The sequence below is a fragment of the Lepidothrix coronata genome, unplaced genomic scaffold (genome assembly GCF_001604755.1).
Source record: "Lepidothrix coronata isolate B3197 unplaced genomic scaffold, Lepidothrix_coronata-1.0 Scaffold0, whole genome shotgun sequence".
In the NCBI taxonomy this organism is placed as follows: Eukaryota; Metazoa; Chordata; class Aves; order Passeriformes; family Pipridae; genus Lepidothrix; species Lepidothrix coronata.
The window spans coordinates 7397356-7414067 of record NW_016690180.1 but is presented as its reverse complement, the minus strand read 5'-3'; the positions used below and the strand labels follow the sequence as shown (position 1 = coordinate 7414067).

The 16712-nt window shown below is 36.1% G+C and overlaps 1 protein-coding gene across 10 annotated transcripts in view; it reads left to right on the top strand.

Moving 5' to 3' along the window:
• The window catches only part of DCUN1D4 (defective in cullin neddylation 1 domain containing 4), a 40325-nt gene that overhangs the window by 11890 nt on the left and 11723 nt on the right, over nt 1-16712 (top strand). For 4 of the 10 annotated variants that reach the window (XM_017810190.1, XM_017810370.1, XM_017810000.1 and 1 more), the window contains exons 4-5: nt 5339-5453; nt 14997-15088. In XM_017810190.1, the coding sequence (XP_017665679.1) occupies nt 5383-5453; nt 14997-15088 (163 nt within the window). In that variant the 5' untranslated portion in view covers nt 5339-5382. Of the gene's footprint in view, nt 1-4021; nt 4052-5338; nt 5454-14996; nt 15089-16007; nt 16135-16712 lie in introns of those variants that run through there. The other 6 variants (XM_017810712.1, XM_017810093.1, XM_017810627.1 and 3 more) reach the window with 3 other exon arrangements.

Genomic DNA, 16712 nt, shown 5'->3' with positions numbered 1-16712 from the left:
CCTTGGACCTCTCATTAGCTCTATTAAGTGGTGCTTCAGGATGTTACTGGCTTTGATGAACAGTTTTATACTGACACTGATGGTTATCTTATTGCCTACATTTTGTTGTTTAAGTTAAGCTGTTTCAAAAGCTTAAGCGTGCCTACTGAATGAGTTTGGGCACAAAATCTCAGTAAACAGTGTAATTTTCTGCAATAGTTGTGAAAGAACCTTTCAAATCAGAAACAAATACGATATGAGAACCAAAAGCAGAGGTTGATAATGGCAGGTTCTCATGTCGTATTTGTTTTCTGTATCCTTGTAGAAAGAGATGAAGCTTCAATGTTTGCATAAATTTCAGGCATGCTCAGTTGAAGTGTGTGCTTAATTTTCCTCATATGAGGACAAGTACACATGCAAGGAACTATTTTGGCCTTTGTCAGTGTAGCACAGTGAAGTCTCCTGTTTCCATTTTGTATTAGACTTGACACTTCTGAAACATCTTACTTGCAGAGACTTACGTAAATCTTTAAAGAATTACTTTTGCAAATTGTTTGATTTCGATGTGCCTAAACTTTTGGAACTTAAGTTTTCCAGTGAGAAGTTGTCAAGACCTATTAATTTTGTTACACAATTTATAGAACTGCATAGATGCTCTGAATTTGAGATTCTGTGTCTAGAAGTAATTGAAAGTCAGATTAATAACTGTTGCAAAAGATTTTTTGAGTGTTGCCAAACCCATATAAAGAAAATTTTTTTTATAGTTTTAGATTATTTTTTTTAACACTCTGAATCTTTTGGACCAGGCTTTATTCTTAAAGATTACTATTCATTTTCTGACATAATTTTCCTTGTTGTTATGCCATTGTGGGCCTTGCTTTTGGGAAGACTTAATAAATATATATCTAAATTTGGTTGAGATTTCTAAAAGCTATTTAAAAAAATCTGAGTTTCAAGTTAATATTTATAATTAGCTTTAAATGCATATTACATTTATTTCAAAGCAGTTGTTTCTGAACTAACAATAAATGTATTGGGCATCTAAATCACGTTAAACAAATTGTATCTTTTCTAAGTATTAGCCAGATTTCCTTTCTGGAACCAGGCCTTAAACATCTAAGAACTAGAGGGAAGTGGCAGTTTCAAAATTTCTTGAGTGATTTGAGAGCTAAGATGGACCTCGCTTCAAAATTCTAGTCACCTATAATGATTGCAATCTCATGTGCTAGTGTTCAGTGTGCATATATATATATGAAAAATGAGGTAGACTTCACGTGTGTCATGGGTCTTTTCAACTGTTTGTAGGTGTAAGAACAGCAGGCATTCAGATTCTATAAACAATTTCTTTTTTTTTTAGGATGTATATGCCTTAACTTGGAAAACTCTCTTGAATTTGAAATAATAATTCTTTTTATGTCATATCTACAAATCTAGCAATTTGTTAATGGCTTAAAGTTATGATTTGGTTATTAAATTGTGACCTACCTATACAGACTAACAAGTCTTTACAAGTACGCTTCCTGTTGTCACTTGGCTTGTTTAAAAGAGTGAGGTCATATCTTCAAGAAAAACAAAGCTTCATTGCTGTTCTTGAAGCTTCAGGGCAGTGCGGAGATTACTTTTGCCTCTTTTTTTTTTGTTGTATTAAAGAAACCCCTCTTGAGTCCAAAGCAATTCTGTAGTGTGGAATTCAAGATAGAGAAGATGATTTTTCCTTTTAACGGAATTGCAAGTTGTTTCACATTTTGCTGAGTATCTTAGTCTTGTATCTGAAAATTGATGATTGGTAACTGTGGTGGTCTCGTTGCATCATTAAGTGAGCAGTGTTAAGCTTCAGCATTCACAGTTTCTAATTATTTTTCCTTTGAAACATCCTTCTACTCAAGCATCAGAAGAGCAGGATTATTCACAAGCTTTATCTAGAGAGAAGGTGAAAATTACATGCCTGTAGATCATTTCTGTAGGGACACAGCTTGTAGAGTTCTTCTTTATTGACCTCTGGTTTTTTTTCTTTTTCTTTTTTGTTTGTTTTGGTTTTATTGCTATTCAAGGAGTGTCCCTCCCTTGTGGGTTTTATCTTTCATATTGTTTTAAATTTCTTAGGGCGAATTTTAGCTCTTGAGGTGATACTTCCCTTTGGAAGCTTTGTCTCCCGCAAATTTGGAAGTACTGAATAGGACATTTGGCAAACAACATTTACACTCGGCAGGCTTTTGGCTGGTGGTGGCCTATTCAGCAGCCATCTGTAGGCTCTACATGGCAAATGCTAGCTTCAAGTGTCAAAAAAACAGAATTAGGAGGGTTCTGCCAGTCTTGAGTTGAGACCCAGGAGTGAGAAACTTTGAAGATAATCACATCAGAGAAGCTATACTTGGTAAGTAAAATTCCTGTCAAACTTTGCATGATATCAGAGATAGCTGCATGTTCATTTGCAGATGGTCAGACCTTTGGGAAGTGAAATTAGTTGTGAAACGCTAGACCTAGAAATTACATTTAGAATTAGAAAGCTCCGTGTAGGAAGGTTAATATTTCTGCTACTTAGTGAGCTATACTGTAAAATAGAAAGAGTCCAAACTGAAAAAAACAAACTGATAATTTTTAGTTTTATATGAAAATGAAAGACAGAAATGTTTTGCTGGTTTAACTTTCAGAGTTTATTACAGAGAAATTATAACTGCCCTTCAAATTTAATATACTGTTTTTCACAACAGAAGGAAATACTTTTAAAGTAACATTCTTATATCGTGGTTTTCGGTAGTTTAGAGATCGTTCAACAGTTAAAACATAGTGAAGACTTGGTCCAAACCTCAGTTATTAAGATGTTAAATCTCTGAAAGAATGTACAATATGTTTGTCCCTCTGGTGTCTGTGTGCTGTCAGTGCGTGAGGGCGGTGTACATGTGCATTTAATAGCTACCTACCAACTTCTGAGCTGTCTCTTTTCTTCACTTTTCTGTCAGTTTGAGAGCTGCAACTAGATACATTCAAACCAAGAAAGGGTACAAGTTTTTCATAGGAGTCATTGGAGAAATTGGGTTACAGTGAATTCTGCTATCAGCTTAAGCCTTTAATACAAGTTCACAGATCTTCCCGAAAATATATTTTAATGAGGCAGAGATTCCAAGCAGGAATTCTTGAGTTAAATTCTTTGGTTTGTATGGGTTGCAGGTCTGACAAAATGATTTCCCTGTCCTATAGCTGTTTTATTATACTTTTATTTATTTTATTTTCATCTTTTGCTGTGCTTCTCTTTTCACAGAGGCCTTGCAAATTTCTTTTCACAATCAAATGACCAGTAAACTGGACAAACCCGGAGTGGGAGTAGTTTTTCTTGTATTCTGTCAGCATCCAATGCCTGTGGCCATCACAAATGGATTTTTATTTTTTTAACAGAAAGGCACTTGAAAACAATCCATTTGCTCTCAAAAGAATGAGATAGCTACAGGTTGTACTCAAGTACATACATATTTTCTAAAATAAGGTATTCACTAGCACACATTTTCATTTATTAAGTTCAATGTGTGTCTTGAGTCTGTTGGCTGTTTCTAGCCATCTGTTACATTCTGCTGTCATCTTAAGTGTTTTTAGTTTGTGTAGGTTTTAAAAAAACTATTACTGGCAGAGTCTTTAGAAATTTGATCTAAAAAGCGATAAAGTATCACACTTTCAATAACTTAGGGGAATACAATTTTCCAGTATCTTTAATTTGCAGGCATTATCAGATAGATCAAATGACATTCAGCAGGTCATGTCACTTAGTTTGTTTAATCTGTAGTAAAATACATTGGGTGTGCTGTGAGGTTTTTATAGTCTCTGGCTTAACTGTTTCAAATATATTGGTGAGAAGAAAATATTGTTGTTAATTTCCATTTGTAATGCGTTCTGGACAGTGCTTCTGACACAAGCATTATGATTTTTTCGTGTGATAATAATCTATGGAGTGTAATACTTGAAAGTTTTTTTGATAACTAGTTAAAATAACGTACGTGTAGCAAAACCTGTGAGGCTCTAAGGTTCCTTACATGTGTTTCTCCTATAACAGGAGAGAGCCTTTCAAAGATACGAAGAATAGGTAAGCAAAAGATTGCCATTAGTATTTGTTGGGAATTGGGCCTCTGGTGTCAGTCTGCTCCCTTGGTGTCAAAAAGTAGTCAAAGTTTTATTGCTTGTTTCTGTGCTATAATTTAAGATAAAAGATTTTGTGGGCATCGTAATAAAGCATAGCTAAACTTGGATGCTGTTGTGGCAAAGAGAAGGTAGGTTAGGCATGCTGGAGTTCTTAATATTTTCTGGCAAGTCTTTGGCATCACTTTGTGTCTGGATATTTATACCTCTTCTCTCTCTTCCTTTTCTTTTAAAATTATTCGCGTAACACTTAGAGCTATACACACACCTTTCTCAGGTGTTAGTGTGGCCTTCAGTATGTGAAATTAGGACAAAATTTTGCCTGAAGTATTAGCCTGCTGTTTTCATGAGGCAGCAAAGGCAATTGAATGACTTGCTGTGGTCAAAAGGGCTGGTCCTCTGCTCTTTCTTGTGCTAATGTACAGAAAATTGTTATTCTTTTTTTCTTGGGTTAATTATCAACAGGTTTGGTGAGCTGGATAGGCACAATGAATAGTTACCAGAGACATGGGAGTATGTAGCTGAGAGAAGGGGATGGAAAGACTGCCACTTGATTGGCATCAGTGTCTTCAACTGGCTCTTTCCTACTTGGGGACCCTCATTCTTTGGGAATTATCCAGTGCAAGTGATACAGCCAGACACTTATTTTTTCCTCTAGTCATTTCTGAATGTCTCTTTCACTCCCTGCAAAAAAAAAAAACACCCCCCACCCACCTCCCTGAAAAAACTGAAAAAAAATCCTCACCACAGAGAAACAAAACCTTTCCTACCTTTTGCTCTCTGTCACAAAAAGCCTGGGCCTTGAAAAGGAAAGGGTTCTGTTTTCTAGAGGTAGGTGCTCTACTTTTTGAGTCATATCTGTATTTCAAAAGGTAATGATCAACTCTTAGAAGTTCTGATTTGAATAAATGACTAAAAATAAGGATGACTTTTTGCGGACTTAAATACTTCTTCAGGATAGTTTCAGTTCTTGACTGCTGTTAGACTGAAGTAACACTAGCACTACTGTACATTTTGGTGTAGTACTTTTGACCTTGATGGAAATCTGGTCATAGAATACCATGTAAAGTGAGATGGATTTTGCTGTTGAAAGGAGACCGTTTCTTTTGTAATTTTTAAATCCACTAATTTCCTTCCTTCCCTTCCCCTTGTAATATGCCTATTAGTGGATGCAGTTTAACTGGCCTGCAACAGTTTCATTTGTTTGTACTGGTGTTTTTAATTCCCTCTGTAGGAAGTCTCCGGTCTTGCAGTTCATCAGACTGCTTTAGTAAAGTGATGCCTCCAAGGAAAAAGAGGAGACCTGCAGCAGGAGATGATTTATCTGCTAAGAAAAGTAGACATGATGGGTATGTCATATTACCATGAGCTAAGACTGATGGAATATCTAAAGTTAAATAGCTGATATAATCATGTTTTTAAATACTGATGGAAATGGTGTTGAAATTTGCTTGGTTTCTCAGTGTGGAACCATAGCCGGTAATTGAACTGGGGGGTATTGATAAGCATATATAGATTCAGTTTGCATCTCACCTTTCTCTAGTTGTACAACAAGCACGTAGGGAACTATCCTTGCTCTACTTGCCAGCTGTCAAAATACATACTTGTTTGTTCAAGAACAATTAGAAGATACAGTAACATCTTCCCATATACATACATAAGATCTGGATTGGGCGTTCTCAGTCTCAAGCCTCTCAGAAACATGAATGTAGTTGTAGTCCACTCAGCTTTTACTTGAGATCCTGCTAGTCTCTCCCTGTCGTGTTGTGATTTGATACTGGTCATGTAAGGAAAAGGTGAAAATTGCCCAGGTAAGGTGATAGCCAGTGGTGCAGTGGTGATTGGGGTAGTGCTGCTCAGCTTCCCACTGCAGAACAGAAGCCAAGTGGGTTATAACTGTGTGCACGAGCAGTGTATTCTTTTGGCATAGGTGTTGATAGCTGAGGCTTCTGCAGTTGTTGGATTTCCAGTATGTGTAGTATGTTCAGTCAGTCTCAGTCATTCAGAAACCATTGAATGTGCTCCTTGTGTGTAAGATAATTGCTATTTATGTGCACTAAATTCAGAACTTGGAGTACAGAACTGTACACTCCTGCATGATGTGTGCAGGACTGTCCTGATGTTGAAGAGTGGCGTATACAGCCAGAAAGTTTCATTACCACTGCATCAGTCAGTGGAATTTGAGCTTGATCACGTTCATGTGTTACCGATCACTCAGAAAACACATGCTTCCACAGTGAGTACCTTCAGGGAGGTAAAAAGATGCATTTTTCTCCTGTCAACTTGAAATCAGGCTGGGTGCTTTCCTTTTCATTCTCCAGCATGAGTAAGAAAAATGCTGGTAGCCAAATTAAGCCTCTGGTTATGCCTCTGTAACTCCATTGTGTTTAATAGGGTTGCACAACTGTAATTGCACTGGAATTTATTAAATGATCTGTTGATGCAGAAGAAAGATTTCAACTCCCTTTCATTGCTTTGTAACACTTACTAGAACAAAAAAGCAGTTCGTGTTCTTAATATTTTTTGTTGCTTTTCAGAAATAGTAAAATATAAAAGCTAAATAATTAATAGAGGACATTACAGCTTATTCAAAGATGCGCATAAAATATGGAAGTGATATGAGGACAGAATATTTCTAGAATGTAGGTAGAGAGGTTCACAAAACTGAACACTACCTGCCTTAGCCAAGACACTCATTATAGAAAAAAGCAACCCAACCCCCTCGGAAAGTAAGCCTGTCTGTGAGAGATACTGGTTTTGTGTAAATATATAAGAAAATTATAACAAACTGATTTCCTGCTCTATCAGTACTGTCTAACTGTTTAATAGTTTTTAAGAGCTTGTTGAAAGCATTATTTGAAGGATTTTTTTGTATCTGCCTTTCAGTTTATAACTGATGGATCTAGTCTTCATTCTACTGCCATGTAAGGCTTTATTAAAAGGAAGACTCAGCCTGCTTTTAGAATTAGTGGTGAAGCCAGATCTGCTAGTTATGGGCCACAGGGGAATATCCTTCTCTAAGTGTGGTTCCAGTTTTTATCTGACTTCCGTCTTCTAAAGGTTTTTGGGCTTTTTCTGCTTCCTAGTGTGTAAGTTTCTTTTTTTTTGGTCTTCAAGAAAACACTTTATTTCAGCATGACTGGCAATATGAAATTATTTGCTGGGCATTCAGACCAGTCTTGAAGCTCTATTTTTCTTTCAAGGAAGGATTTATGCCCCTGTAACCTTCTGTGAACAGGTTAGACAAAGAGCATGCTGTTTCCTACTTCCATGCTTGTTTTGTCAGATGAAGTTCATGCCTGTCACATTTGGTCTTTGGATCAGACATCTCATTTTGTCAAGCAGAAATCAATCTGAAATCAGGAAACTCTACAGCAATGTGTTGTAGCAGACCTAGTTAATTGCAAAGCCATTTCTGCTTACATTGTGTGCAGAGAATGCTGTATACCATGAAAACAGTTGGATAGTGGAATGCCAGTTTATGGGATAAGGGGCTTCTAGGCCCAGTTTTTTTTCCTATTGTTTCTGTTTTAGAGACAGACTTCCTAGAAGCTGCATACTAGTAACTCAGGATAAGCATTCAAGGGACATTAGTCTGTGGGAATTTGGTATTAAGCGAAGAAAGGTAGTCAGTGTCTGAAAAAGTACGTGTCCCCTCCAAAAGAGACTACTTCCTAACAGAGGTGATTTGTTGCCTCCTCTTTGTCACCTCAGACATTTAATGGAATGATATAAGTTTTGTATGTTTCTCAGTTACAGTGGCATACTTATACAGTCAACATTAACAAATAAATTCAGTAATTGTAAGTCTCCTGTTTGTTCTCAGTGCAAAAATATTAGGTAGTAGTCTAAAGATTTTCAAAGGAGTGTCATCATTAATGGTGTTACCACAGCTCAAACTGAATGGTGATGATTGCTCCTGGTTTGTCCATAAAATAATGTATTTTTTTAATCCTTACGTGGAGTGTTTTGTTGGGTGATATTTTCAGTCTTCACTATTTGTGGTTCTTTCCTATAATCTCTTCAATTCTGATAGTAATATTTTTGAGATATGTATTCTTTCCAGAAAGTTTCTTTCAGCAGGACTCTGCTGAAGGAGAAGATGATTTCTAAAGACTCTTAAAGTCATAAACTTAAACCTATCTTATACCCTTAGTTCTAGACTGTTAGGAATACAGCTTCATTGTGGAAGGATTAGTGGAATAATGACTGGCAAGTGAGGAAAAACATTTGTAGAACAAATCTAGTTGTTAGTGAAGTTATTTGGAAATGCTGATCTTGTGTATGGACTGATTATGGAAGATTCCAAACATGTTCTTTAGCATCCCACTGTTGTATAAGAGCTTGAATTCTCTTAATTAATGGTCACAGTGTCACCTTAAACCATGCATGAATGCAGTGTTTCAGTGGGAGGGAATTTTTATACCAGATGATGTATAATGAAAAGAACTCAGTGTTTTAATTTATGGATCACAGCAAGATTTTTCCTGGCTTCAAGAATAGCTGTTGGAAGTAAACAGTTTAGCACATGCTAACCAGAACATAATGACTTAAAGACTTAATTTGTATTTTCATCTCAGCATCACAGTCTTGACTTCACTGTACTTAAAACTGTCACAATATAGAGTATTCTCAAATTGAGGTTAAAATTATGTTTTCTATACATTGCTTTTCCATCACTGTGTTAAGGGTCTTCAGAAAGGTAAAGCAAGGTTCATGGAAAGATACTTGCTAGCTAAAAATATAGTCCTCTCTGTCTAATTGTCTAATGCTGTGTATCTGTTACACAAATATTGTCGTCTTCCTTAGGGAAAAATGAGCTACATAATGGAATGTCTTCTTTTTCTGACAGTCTCATTTAAAAAATAATTCTACTCCTTTCTCTGGAATCATGCTGAGGGGGCAAAAATCATACATTAATGGATATTGTCACCTTAGGAGGATGAAAATAGGAATATTTATCTGCTTCCCTGAAATGTATGTTTTCAAACAATTAGATCTAGAGTTCAATTTATCTTGGATGTGTGTAGGAACCACATAAGGGCCTATTAACATGAAAAATAGATTTTCTTTTTTGAATAATAAGCTCCATACTCTATAGTGGGAAAATGTGATTTTTGAAAATATTTTTAACATGGGGTTTGCTAACCTTGGAATTTTTCAAAACCTTCAGTGTTGAGAGTTGATTTGTTTTTGTTCTGTTGTTGTTTACTGATTGGCTTGGTCCTGCCCAGTGCAAACAGCCCTTGTTACCAGCTGTCATAGATGTCTGGATCTTCTTTGAAGTACCGATTTTTAAGTACACACAAGTGTAATTTTTCCTTTTTCTATACTTTTTCAGTGAGCTTCAGTTAAACCAGACATGTGACTATCAGCATGTGCATTGTTACACATACTGCTCATTAAGTAAGCCTGATGAAGTTCCAAATGTTTATTTAACATTTTAGTTAGGATTGTAAGTCTTTAAACAGAGAGAGATAAGGCATATTCATTCATAAAACTTGACAGTCAAGTAAATTGGTCCTGAGGTTACTTTAAACAGTCTTTGTCACGCATCGCCAATTGTAAAATATCTCTTCTCCCACTCCTTTATTTCTACTACAGCTTATATGAAACTATTGCTAGAATCATAATTGTGAGTGAATAGGTAAGGCTTTATTAAAAATACTTTCATTGTGCTGCATTAGTGAAAATTCTCAGCCAAAAATTTAAATTAATTAATTAGAATTAATGGAAGTAGTATAAGGCATCTTCTTCAATCAATAATTTGCGTGTTTCAAGATACAAATAATCTGAAAGCAATTTGTTGTTCAGTACAAAGCACAAATGAAATCAGGCAAAAGTTTTGAGTAAGTTGTGGTTGTTAGGAACAAAGCTTCTGTTGGTAAATTTCTCAATGTTTTATTCAGTAAACACTGTCCATCTGAAATGACCAGCTTGTAAATCTTCATGAGAGGTTAACTTTTGACTCACTATAATCAACTGTAGCTTTTTTTCTTCTTTTTTTTTTCTTTTTATTTACTCCCCTTCATTGAGCTGTTACCAGCTTTCACCATGAAGAGAATGTTTTGTATGACCTAAACTCCATGTTTTCGCTGATCTTAGTTTGAGTATTCTGGAACTACACAGCCCAGAGGTGCTGCGGTGGGAGGGGCTGCGGGTGGAAATTCCAGCATAGTTTAAACACTCTCAGAGCAGGAGTAGATAACCCAGCTTTGAAGACTGCAGTAGGTTGAAGAGAATTACCCTTACTTTGTTCTTTTTCCTTGTAGCAACCATGTACTCTTACAATGACTTGCCTAGTCACCCCACAATAATAGCTGGATAGAATTTTCATGCTTTTGCTTTCCTAGCAAATCAATTAGGAAGGGAGGAAAATAATCTGCAAAAGATATGGATGACTTTGTATTTAAAGAAACATGAAACCCCTAGACACTCAGTTTTAAATTTTGTTTTCTTGATATTGACCTATAGCACTTTCACTTATAAGCAACATTTGTCTCATCTTTACTGCCGGTATATTACAATTCCCTAGCTCATAGAAATATTTTAAATATAAGTTTAAACGTGGGTGTTATGAGTCAGCTATTAGATCATGATGGAAATGCAAGTATCTCTGAGAAAATTATTTCGTTTAGATGTGGTTAAATAACTGGTACCACTTTTATAAAATTTAGACAGGTCATCTCATGTTGCTTTTTCCATACCCTGTCCCATATTCTTTCCTCTCTTTAGTTGGCAAAATGGCTGTTAGAAAGAGATAATAAAAAAGAAAAAGCTAAATGCTCCTTACAGAGATATTTGTTAAAATATAAAGAAATGCTTTTTGAAGTCTGCTGTCACTTTCCTGACACACTGTCATGCTAAACTAATAAAAACTAATTTTTTTCAAATGAAGATTTTTCTGAATTATTGTAACTGCATGTGTGTTTCATCTGAGAGGTAAATATATAGTCTTTACCCAAAGGTAATGCTTCTTTGTTTTTCCTTGCTGTTCTTGATGCGTAGCATGTCATGGTTCAGAAATGGAAGGGTAATTCTAAATGCAAAGGCTCGTAGTTTGCTATTGTCCAGTAGTGACACGTATAGTAGGTACTCTGGGAAAAAGTTGTGCATGCCCCTTTCTAACTCTGATGATGAAGAAAATGTCCTTTAGCAGTCCTGTTTCAGTGTCAGCATTCTCTGACAGTGGTACAAATTCTGGTAGCAAAAGTACCAAATATTCATTTGCCCTTCCTTTATGGAAGGTATCCTTGGGGTTTTCACTTCCCCCTGTCCTGTCCCAACCATCCTACCCTCCCCTGCCCCCTTTTTTTTTTCTTTTTTCTTTTTTTTCCTTCAATTCTGAGAAGTGTGTTCTTTTGTGGAAGCAAATTTTCAAGAACTTGGTTGACATAATGGTTGTGCATCTCTTTGAAGGTACTAGTGCTGGGCATTTGAGGAAGCTGTAAGCCATTGAGGACTTGCTGTTTGAAACTTGGATCTATTCAGGAGATGTTTGGTGCTCCCAAAGTACTCAGATATCTACCCTATGCACTCTGGCAGTTTGTATTTGTCTGCATAGCAAGAGATGCTGTCCTTACAACAAAGACAAGGCACATAATCTTGGAGTATGTGAAATTCCAAAGAGATGAGAAATATTGTAAGATAGAAAATGGATGCCTGATGTGCCTGGCAATTTGTGTTTTTCTCTTCTGCCCATATGGTTCTTGAGACAATCAATTCTGTATTAACGATAGTTAACACTATCTGTATTAATGATAGTTCAGTGGACATAGTCTGTGGAAACACTTTTACCCTGTGCTGCCATGTTGGGCTTGCTGTGATAATTGAACTGAGTTCTCCTAGGCTGTGCTGTAATCTCAGATACTTGTCTACTGACTTGTTTGAATCTCTGTGCTCTTCTTGCTTTACCAGGCTTTTAGGAGATTGCTAGTAGAACTAGCTGGCTTGGCTAGACTGGGGCAAGAAGCTCATTTCATGTTTGGAGTAAGCAGGGAGAGAAAAGGGTTCATCATCATACACGAGAGATCACTAATACTGGGTTGGTATTGGTGTCACTTATTTTTGTCATACTCTTTTTTTTTCAAGTGATCCTTGTCTTGTAGAATATGTAATCTGTGTTGGGGCATCCAAGGCATCTGAGATTCATGAACCATTTTTGTTGCATGGTTTTATACTTCTGACCATGCATAGTCTGTTTTCGTTAAAAGTGTTATGCAGTGTCACCTGCACTTTTAATGAATGTTTGGCTAATTAGTTTGTGGCAGAGACTAGGATAGCTCAAGATTATAACTCAAGATTATATCCTTTCTGAGTTATCCACCACAGGCTGGAAGATCTGTAATCAGTTCTGGTTTCTCAAAAATCCAACTCTACTGGTCAGATGTTGAACTTCTTGCACAGTCATAAGTTTGAGACTAGAGAGCTTTCACTGGAGTTACTTGGTGAGATTTTGGGCACATGGACTTAATGAATATTGTTGTTTCCTGAAGTTCCTAAACTATGACTTTAGCCTTAAACACAATAATTGACTTTCAGTCTCGTGAAGTCGTCTGAAAACTTGCTATGCACAGATGAAGAGAATGTGTAAAAAGGACTGTTTTTTTCTGTTCTCACTTCTGTTACTCACTTACACATACTGCTGTCATTGGTGTCTTGTTTCAATTTACAGTATTCAGCTCTGCTATTTGTAGATGCAGGAATCCTTTTTTTCCTTAATACCTGGATGACCTGCAGCTCTGTCGATCTGTTTCTTGCGGGTTCTTTCTCAAAACCACTGTTCACATACTGACAGCTTAATGTGTTGGTGAACATGAACAAGCAGGACAAGGCAATTAGTTATCATCCCTTCGCAAGAAAAAACCTTAAGTGTTGTGAAGAATATCTGTCTTTGGAACCACATTAGCTTTGCGTGTCCTCGTTCCCAGCAGTGCTCTTACAGACTTGAATAAATAGAATAGAATAAGATGTTGACTAACTCCTGCTACAATTTCCAGCTTGGTATTCTAGTTGGTGCTTGTCACGTTTGTTTGCGACAAAAAAGAGGATAATGAATAATCAGACTTTTGCTAAAGTGACAGAATGCCTCCTTTCTTTGTCTTAAGGTACTTTTTTGATTCCTCTGAATTCAGAATAGGTGAAAATTCATTGGATAGGTCTTTCATAATCATCATTCTGCAAGAATGAAAATGTTATCAGACCTGTTAAAAAAAAATAAAATTGTTCCAACTCAGACTTAAACCTTCTGGATTAGTTCTTTACTTACTGGACAGTGCTGTCAACCTTTTCCCTTTGCAACTGCAGTAAGGCCTATACAAAGTAGGTAATTCAAATGGAAAAAAAGTGATTTCAAAATGAAAATAACCCATCCTAAAATTGTTCATATATTAATATATGTGTTTGAGACTTGTATTGCTGGCATTTCTATACGGTATTCCAGTTGGTTGCAGATCAGTGTGTTTCAGTACAGTGTCAGTTTTTCTTTCCATCTTGAAATTTCCTAAGAGCCTCATTTGTGTTTGTTTTCCACTTAGCAGTTTATAATTTTGTACTGACTACTATTACTTTTCTTGAGGTAAGCTGCATTAAAGGAACTATGGCAATAAACATGAAATAGTTCTTTGAATTCCTGCTAGGATGATCTGTGTGCCATTAACTTCTAGCTACAGTTCCTCACAGCTGATAGCTGAGCTAGGTGGAAGGTAGTGGGATCAGTGTACTCTAGGCTCATGAGTCTAGATGTCTTTTACATGTCTTTCTCGAAGGACAAAACAGTGATGAAATCAAGTCCAAATTAATTTCATCAAGGAGTTTCAGGATTCTCCTTGGACCAGTCATCCACTTTGGTGTCCTTCCCCAGCAGGCTTTGATATTGTAAGAGGAAGGTCTGCATGCTTGGAACACTTACAGAGCTGTTCTTGGCTACCTCCTCTAGACTAAGCCATTTATTTGTTGCTCTTTTCAGCCTTTCAGCCCAAGCTGCTGCAGAGTGGTGGAAATGGGTCAGAGAATGCATATACACCAATTGACAACTACTTGGACTGCTGAGTCTCTTTCCTCTAGCAGGCACAAATGATATGGTTTCTGTTTCAGAAAAGTCTAAACAGGGTAGAATAACTTACCAACTTCTGCCATGTCTTCTGTGCTTCAGGTGTTTCAGATGTTAAATTCATTTCCTTAGTGTAGTTAAAATTCCTTATGCTTTTTGTCAAAGGAGAAGAGCCCTGCTGGCAATCTCTAGAGGCTAGCTTTTCAGATGGGTCTTTACCTTGTGATGAATGAGGTTCCTTGAGTTATTGTCATTGAGGATTTGGAACCTTTTCTCTGTGGTTCTTTTGTGTTACCATCTTCCTGGCTTTAGAATAAGTGTGAGTCATGTCTGTGTTGGCCTTTATGCCTTTTATAGGACTTTTTGAGGTGGCAAAAAGAGCACAGTTCTCTTTAGTTAAAAATTCAAAATGCACAAAGTGTGTATGCATCTAGAGGTAGGACTGTGTTGGCTGTGACATGGAATTATTCTGGCTTTAAACCCACAGCTAGGTTGCAGCCCATCAGTTCATTGTGGTAACTGATGGTGTGAGGTACAAGCCTTACTTGAACTTACACAGAACAGTTTGAGGTTGAATTTGAGCTAGTCTATATTTGTTGTAGGGGAAGGTCATGTATGTGGATAATGTTATAAATCAGTTGAATTGTGACAGACTGAGCACACACAGTATTTAGGGTCAGTGATTCTTATTCTGTTATCCAGGTGGCTGGACATGAGGGCAGAATGTTGAGTAAACTGATTCATTAAAGGAAAAACATTTCTGCTTACAGTGCTATTGTCTAAAAGACTGCTTTAAAGAAAAGTTGATGAATTAATTACTTATTTCTCTTTTTTCTCTAAGTATGTATAGAAAATATGATTCGACTAGAATAAAAGCAGAAGAAGAAGTTTTTTCAAGTAAGAGATGCTTAGAATGGTTCTATGAATATGCAGGTAAGTGTGAAATTTAAATTTCCTACTAATAAAAATTTAATTTATATTGGAATGCAAAAATTGCATTAACTGAGCTTTCCAAAGACTGAATATAGAGGCTTTTTTGTAAAAGTCTCAAAGAAACTTTTCTTATATTCTGTGCAGTGTGAAGCTGAAGAGTTCAAGGTGCAATTTTATCTATCTCTATTCTATAAAAAAAATACAGAAGGTACCATGTTAGTGCTAAATAGAATTATGCTTCAGAGTTATGCTTCAGGTGAAGTTGTGTGTCTTTAATTAAAAAAACAAAAGGTGAGGGAGGTATTAACATTTGTTTTGTTCCTGCTGAATTTGCTTAGAGTTTCAAGCAAAAAAATGAATGAATTCAAGTATCCCATAGTAGTTTTATCACAGAGTTTTCCCTCACAATATATAGGGAAGGTAGGCTGAATTATTTATTTGTGCCCTTGTGAGGGACTTTCTCCTGGCATTACTTCTAGGATTGTTAATTATTATCTGTAGTTACAAAAGGTGATCTGTTAATAGTGAAGTTTGTTGTTGTATTCATTTTTTTATATGTGTTTTTCTGAAAGGGAGAACTTGAAGTGTGGGGGAAAATGATCTTATGACTGTGAAGACCTAAAGGAAGTGAAACAGTTGTTTAACAAAAAAAATAACATCATCTTGCAGTTTTCTGGTGCAGTCTTGGCTCACAGCTTGTTCTGTTTTGTCTGCTTCTTAAGCATAATGAAGAGTGACTTAATCTGTGTAATAAAGCATTTTTTTTTCTTCTAATAAAATTATATAAATGAAATTAAATACTTTGAGATCTCACTTGTCTGTGGCAGTCTGTGAGAGGAGATTCAGACAAATTCAAGCCAAATCTAACCTGTTAGATTCTCTGCCTTTCTGACCAGCTTGATTTATTTTTTCGCTCTAGCAACAGGCATGACTCATTTTTGTCAAGACTTTCATGGAAAGAAAGGATGAAAGGAAGGCTGTATGTGAAAGAACTTTGGGGTTTCCATTGGATGCACACACCAAGATAAAACAGAGAAAAGTGGAGAGTACGATTCTGTTTACAGTATTGAGTAACATTCTAAAAACTGAATTTTCAAGGAATAATCTCTCGTGTTCTTGCTTCATGAGTCTTCTCCTTTATGTATGCAGACAGTTGACACTGCATTTGTTTTTCTCCCCTTGGTGTGTTTTTGCATTACAGAATGAGTCTTTAAAAAGACTTGTGTACACTCTGAGAACTGAGAGGCTGTCATGAGAAGATGGGAAAAGATATAATTAAACCTTGTTATTTCTAGAATAGTGGGTCACCTAATAATAAAACACAGATTGATCTTCCCTTTATAAAGCCTCTTTTTCTTGCACATGTGATCTTTATATTGGATGAAAGTAGGCATTTCAGCTTGTAATTTTTTTTTTCAAATGAGCCCTTTTACCATGAGTAAAAATTCTAACAAAACGTTCAAATAAAATGTATTTGAAAGTAAAATTGCACAGGACAATTCTTAATGCCTGTATAATTTTTTCAGGAGTATTATGAAAATGACAAGTATCTTGATTTAAGAGCAAGTTTTATTAGTAATGCATTTTAGTAGCATTTATATTTTTTATTATTATTTTTTCCTTT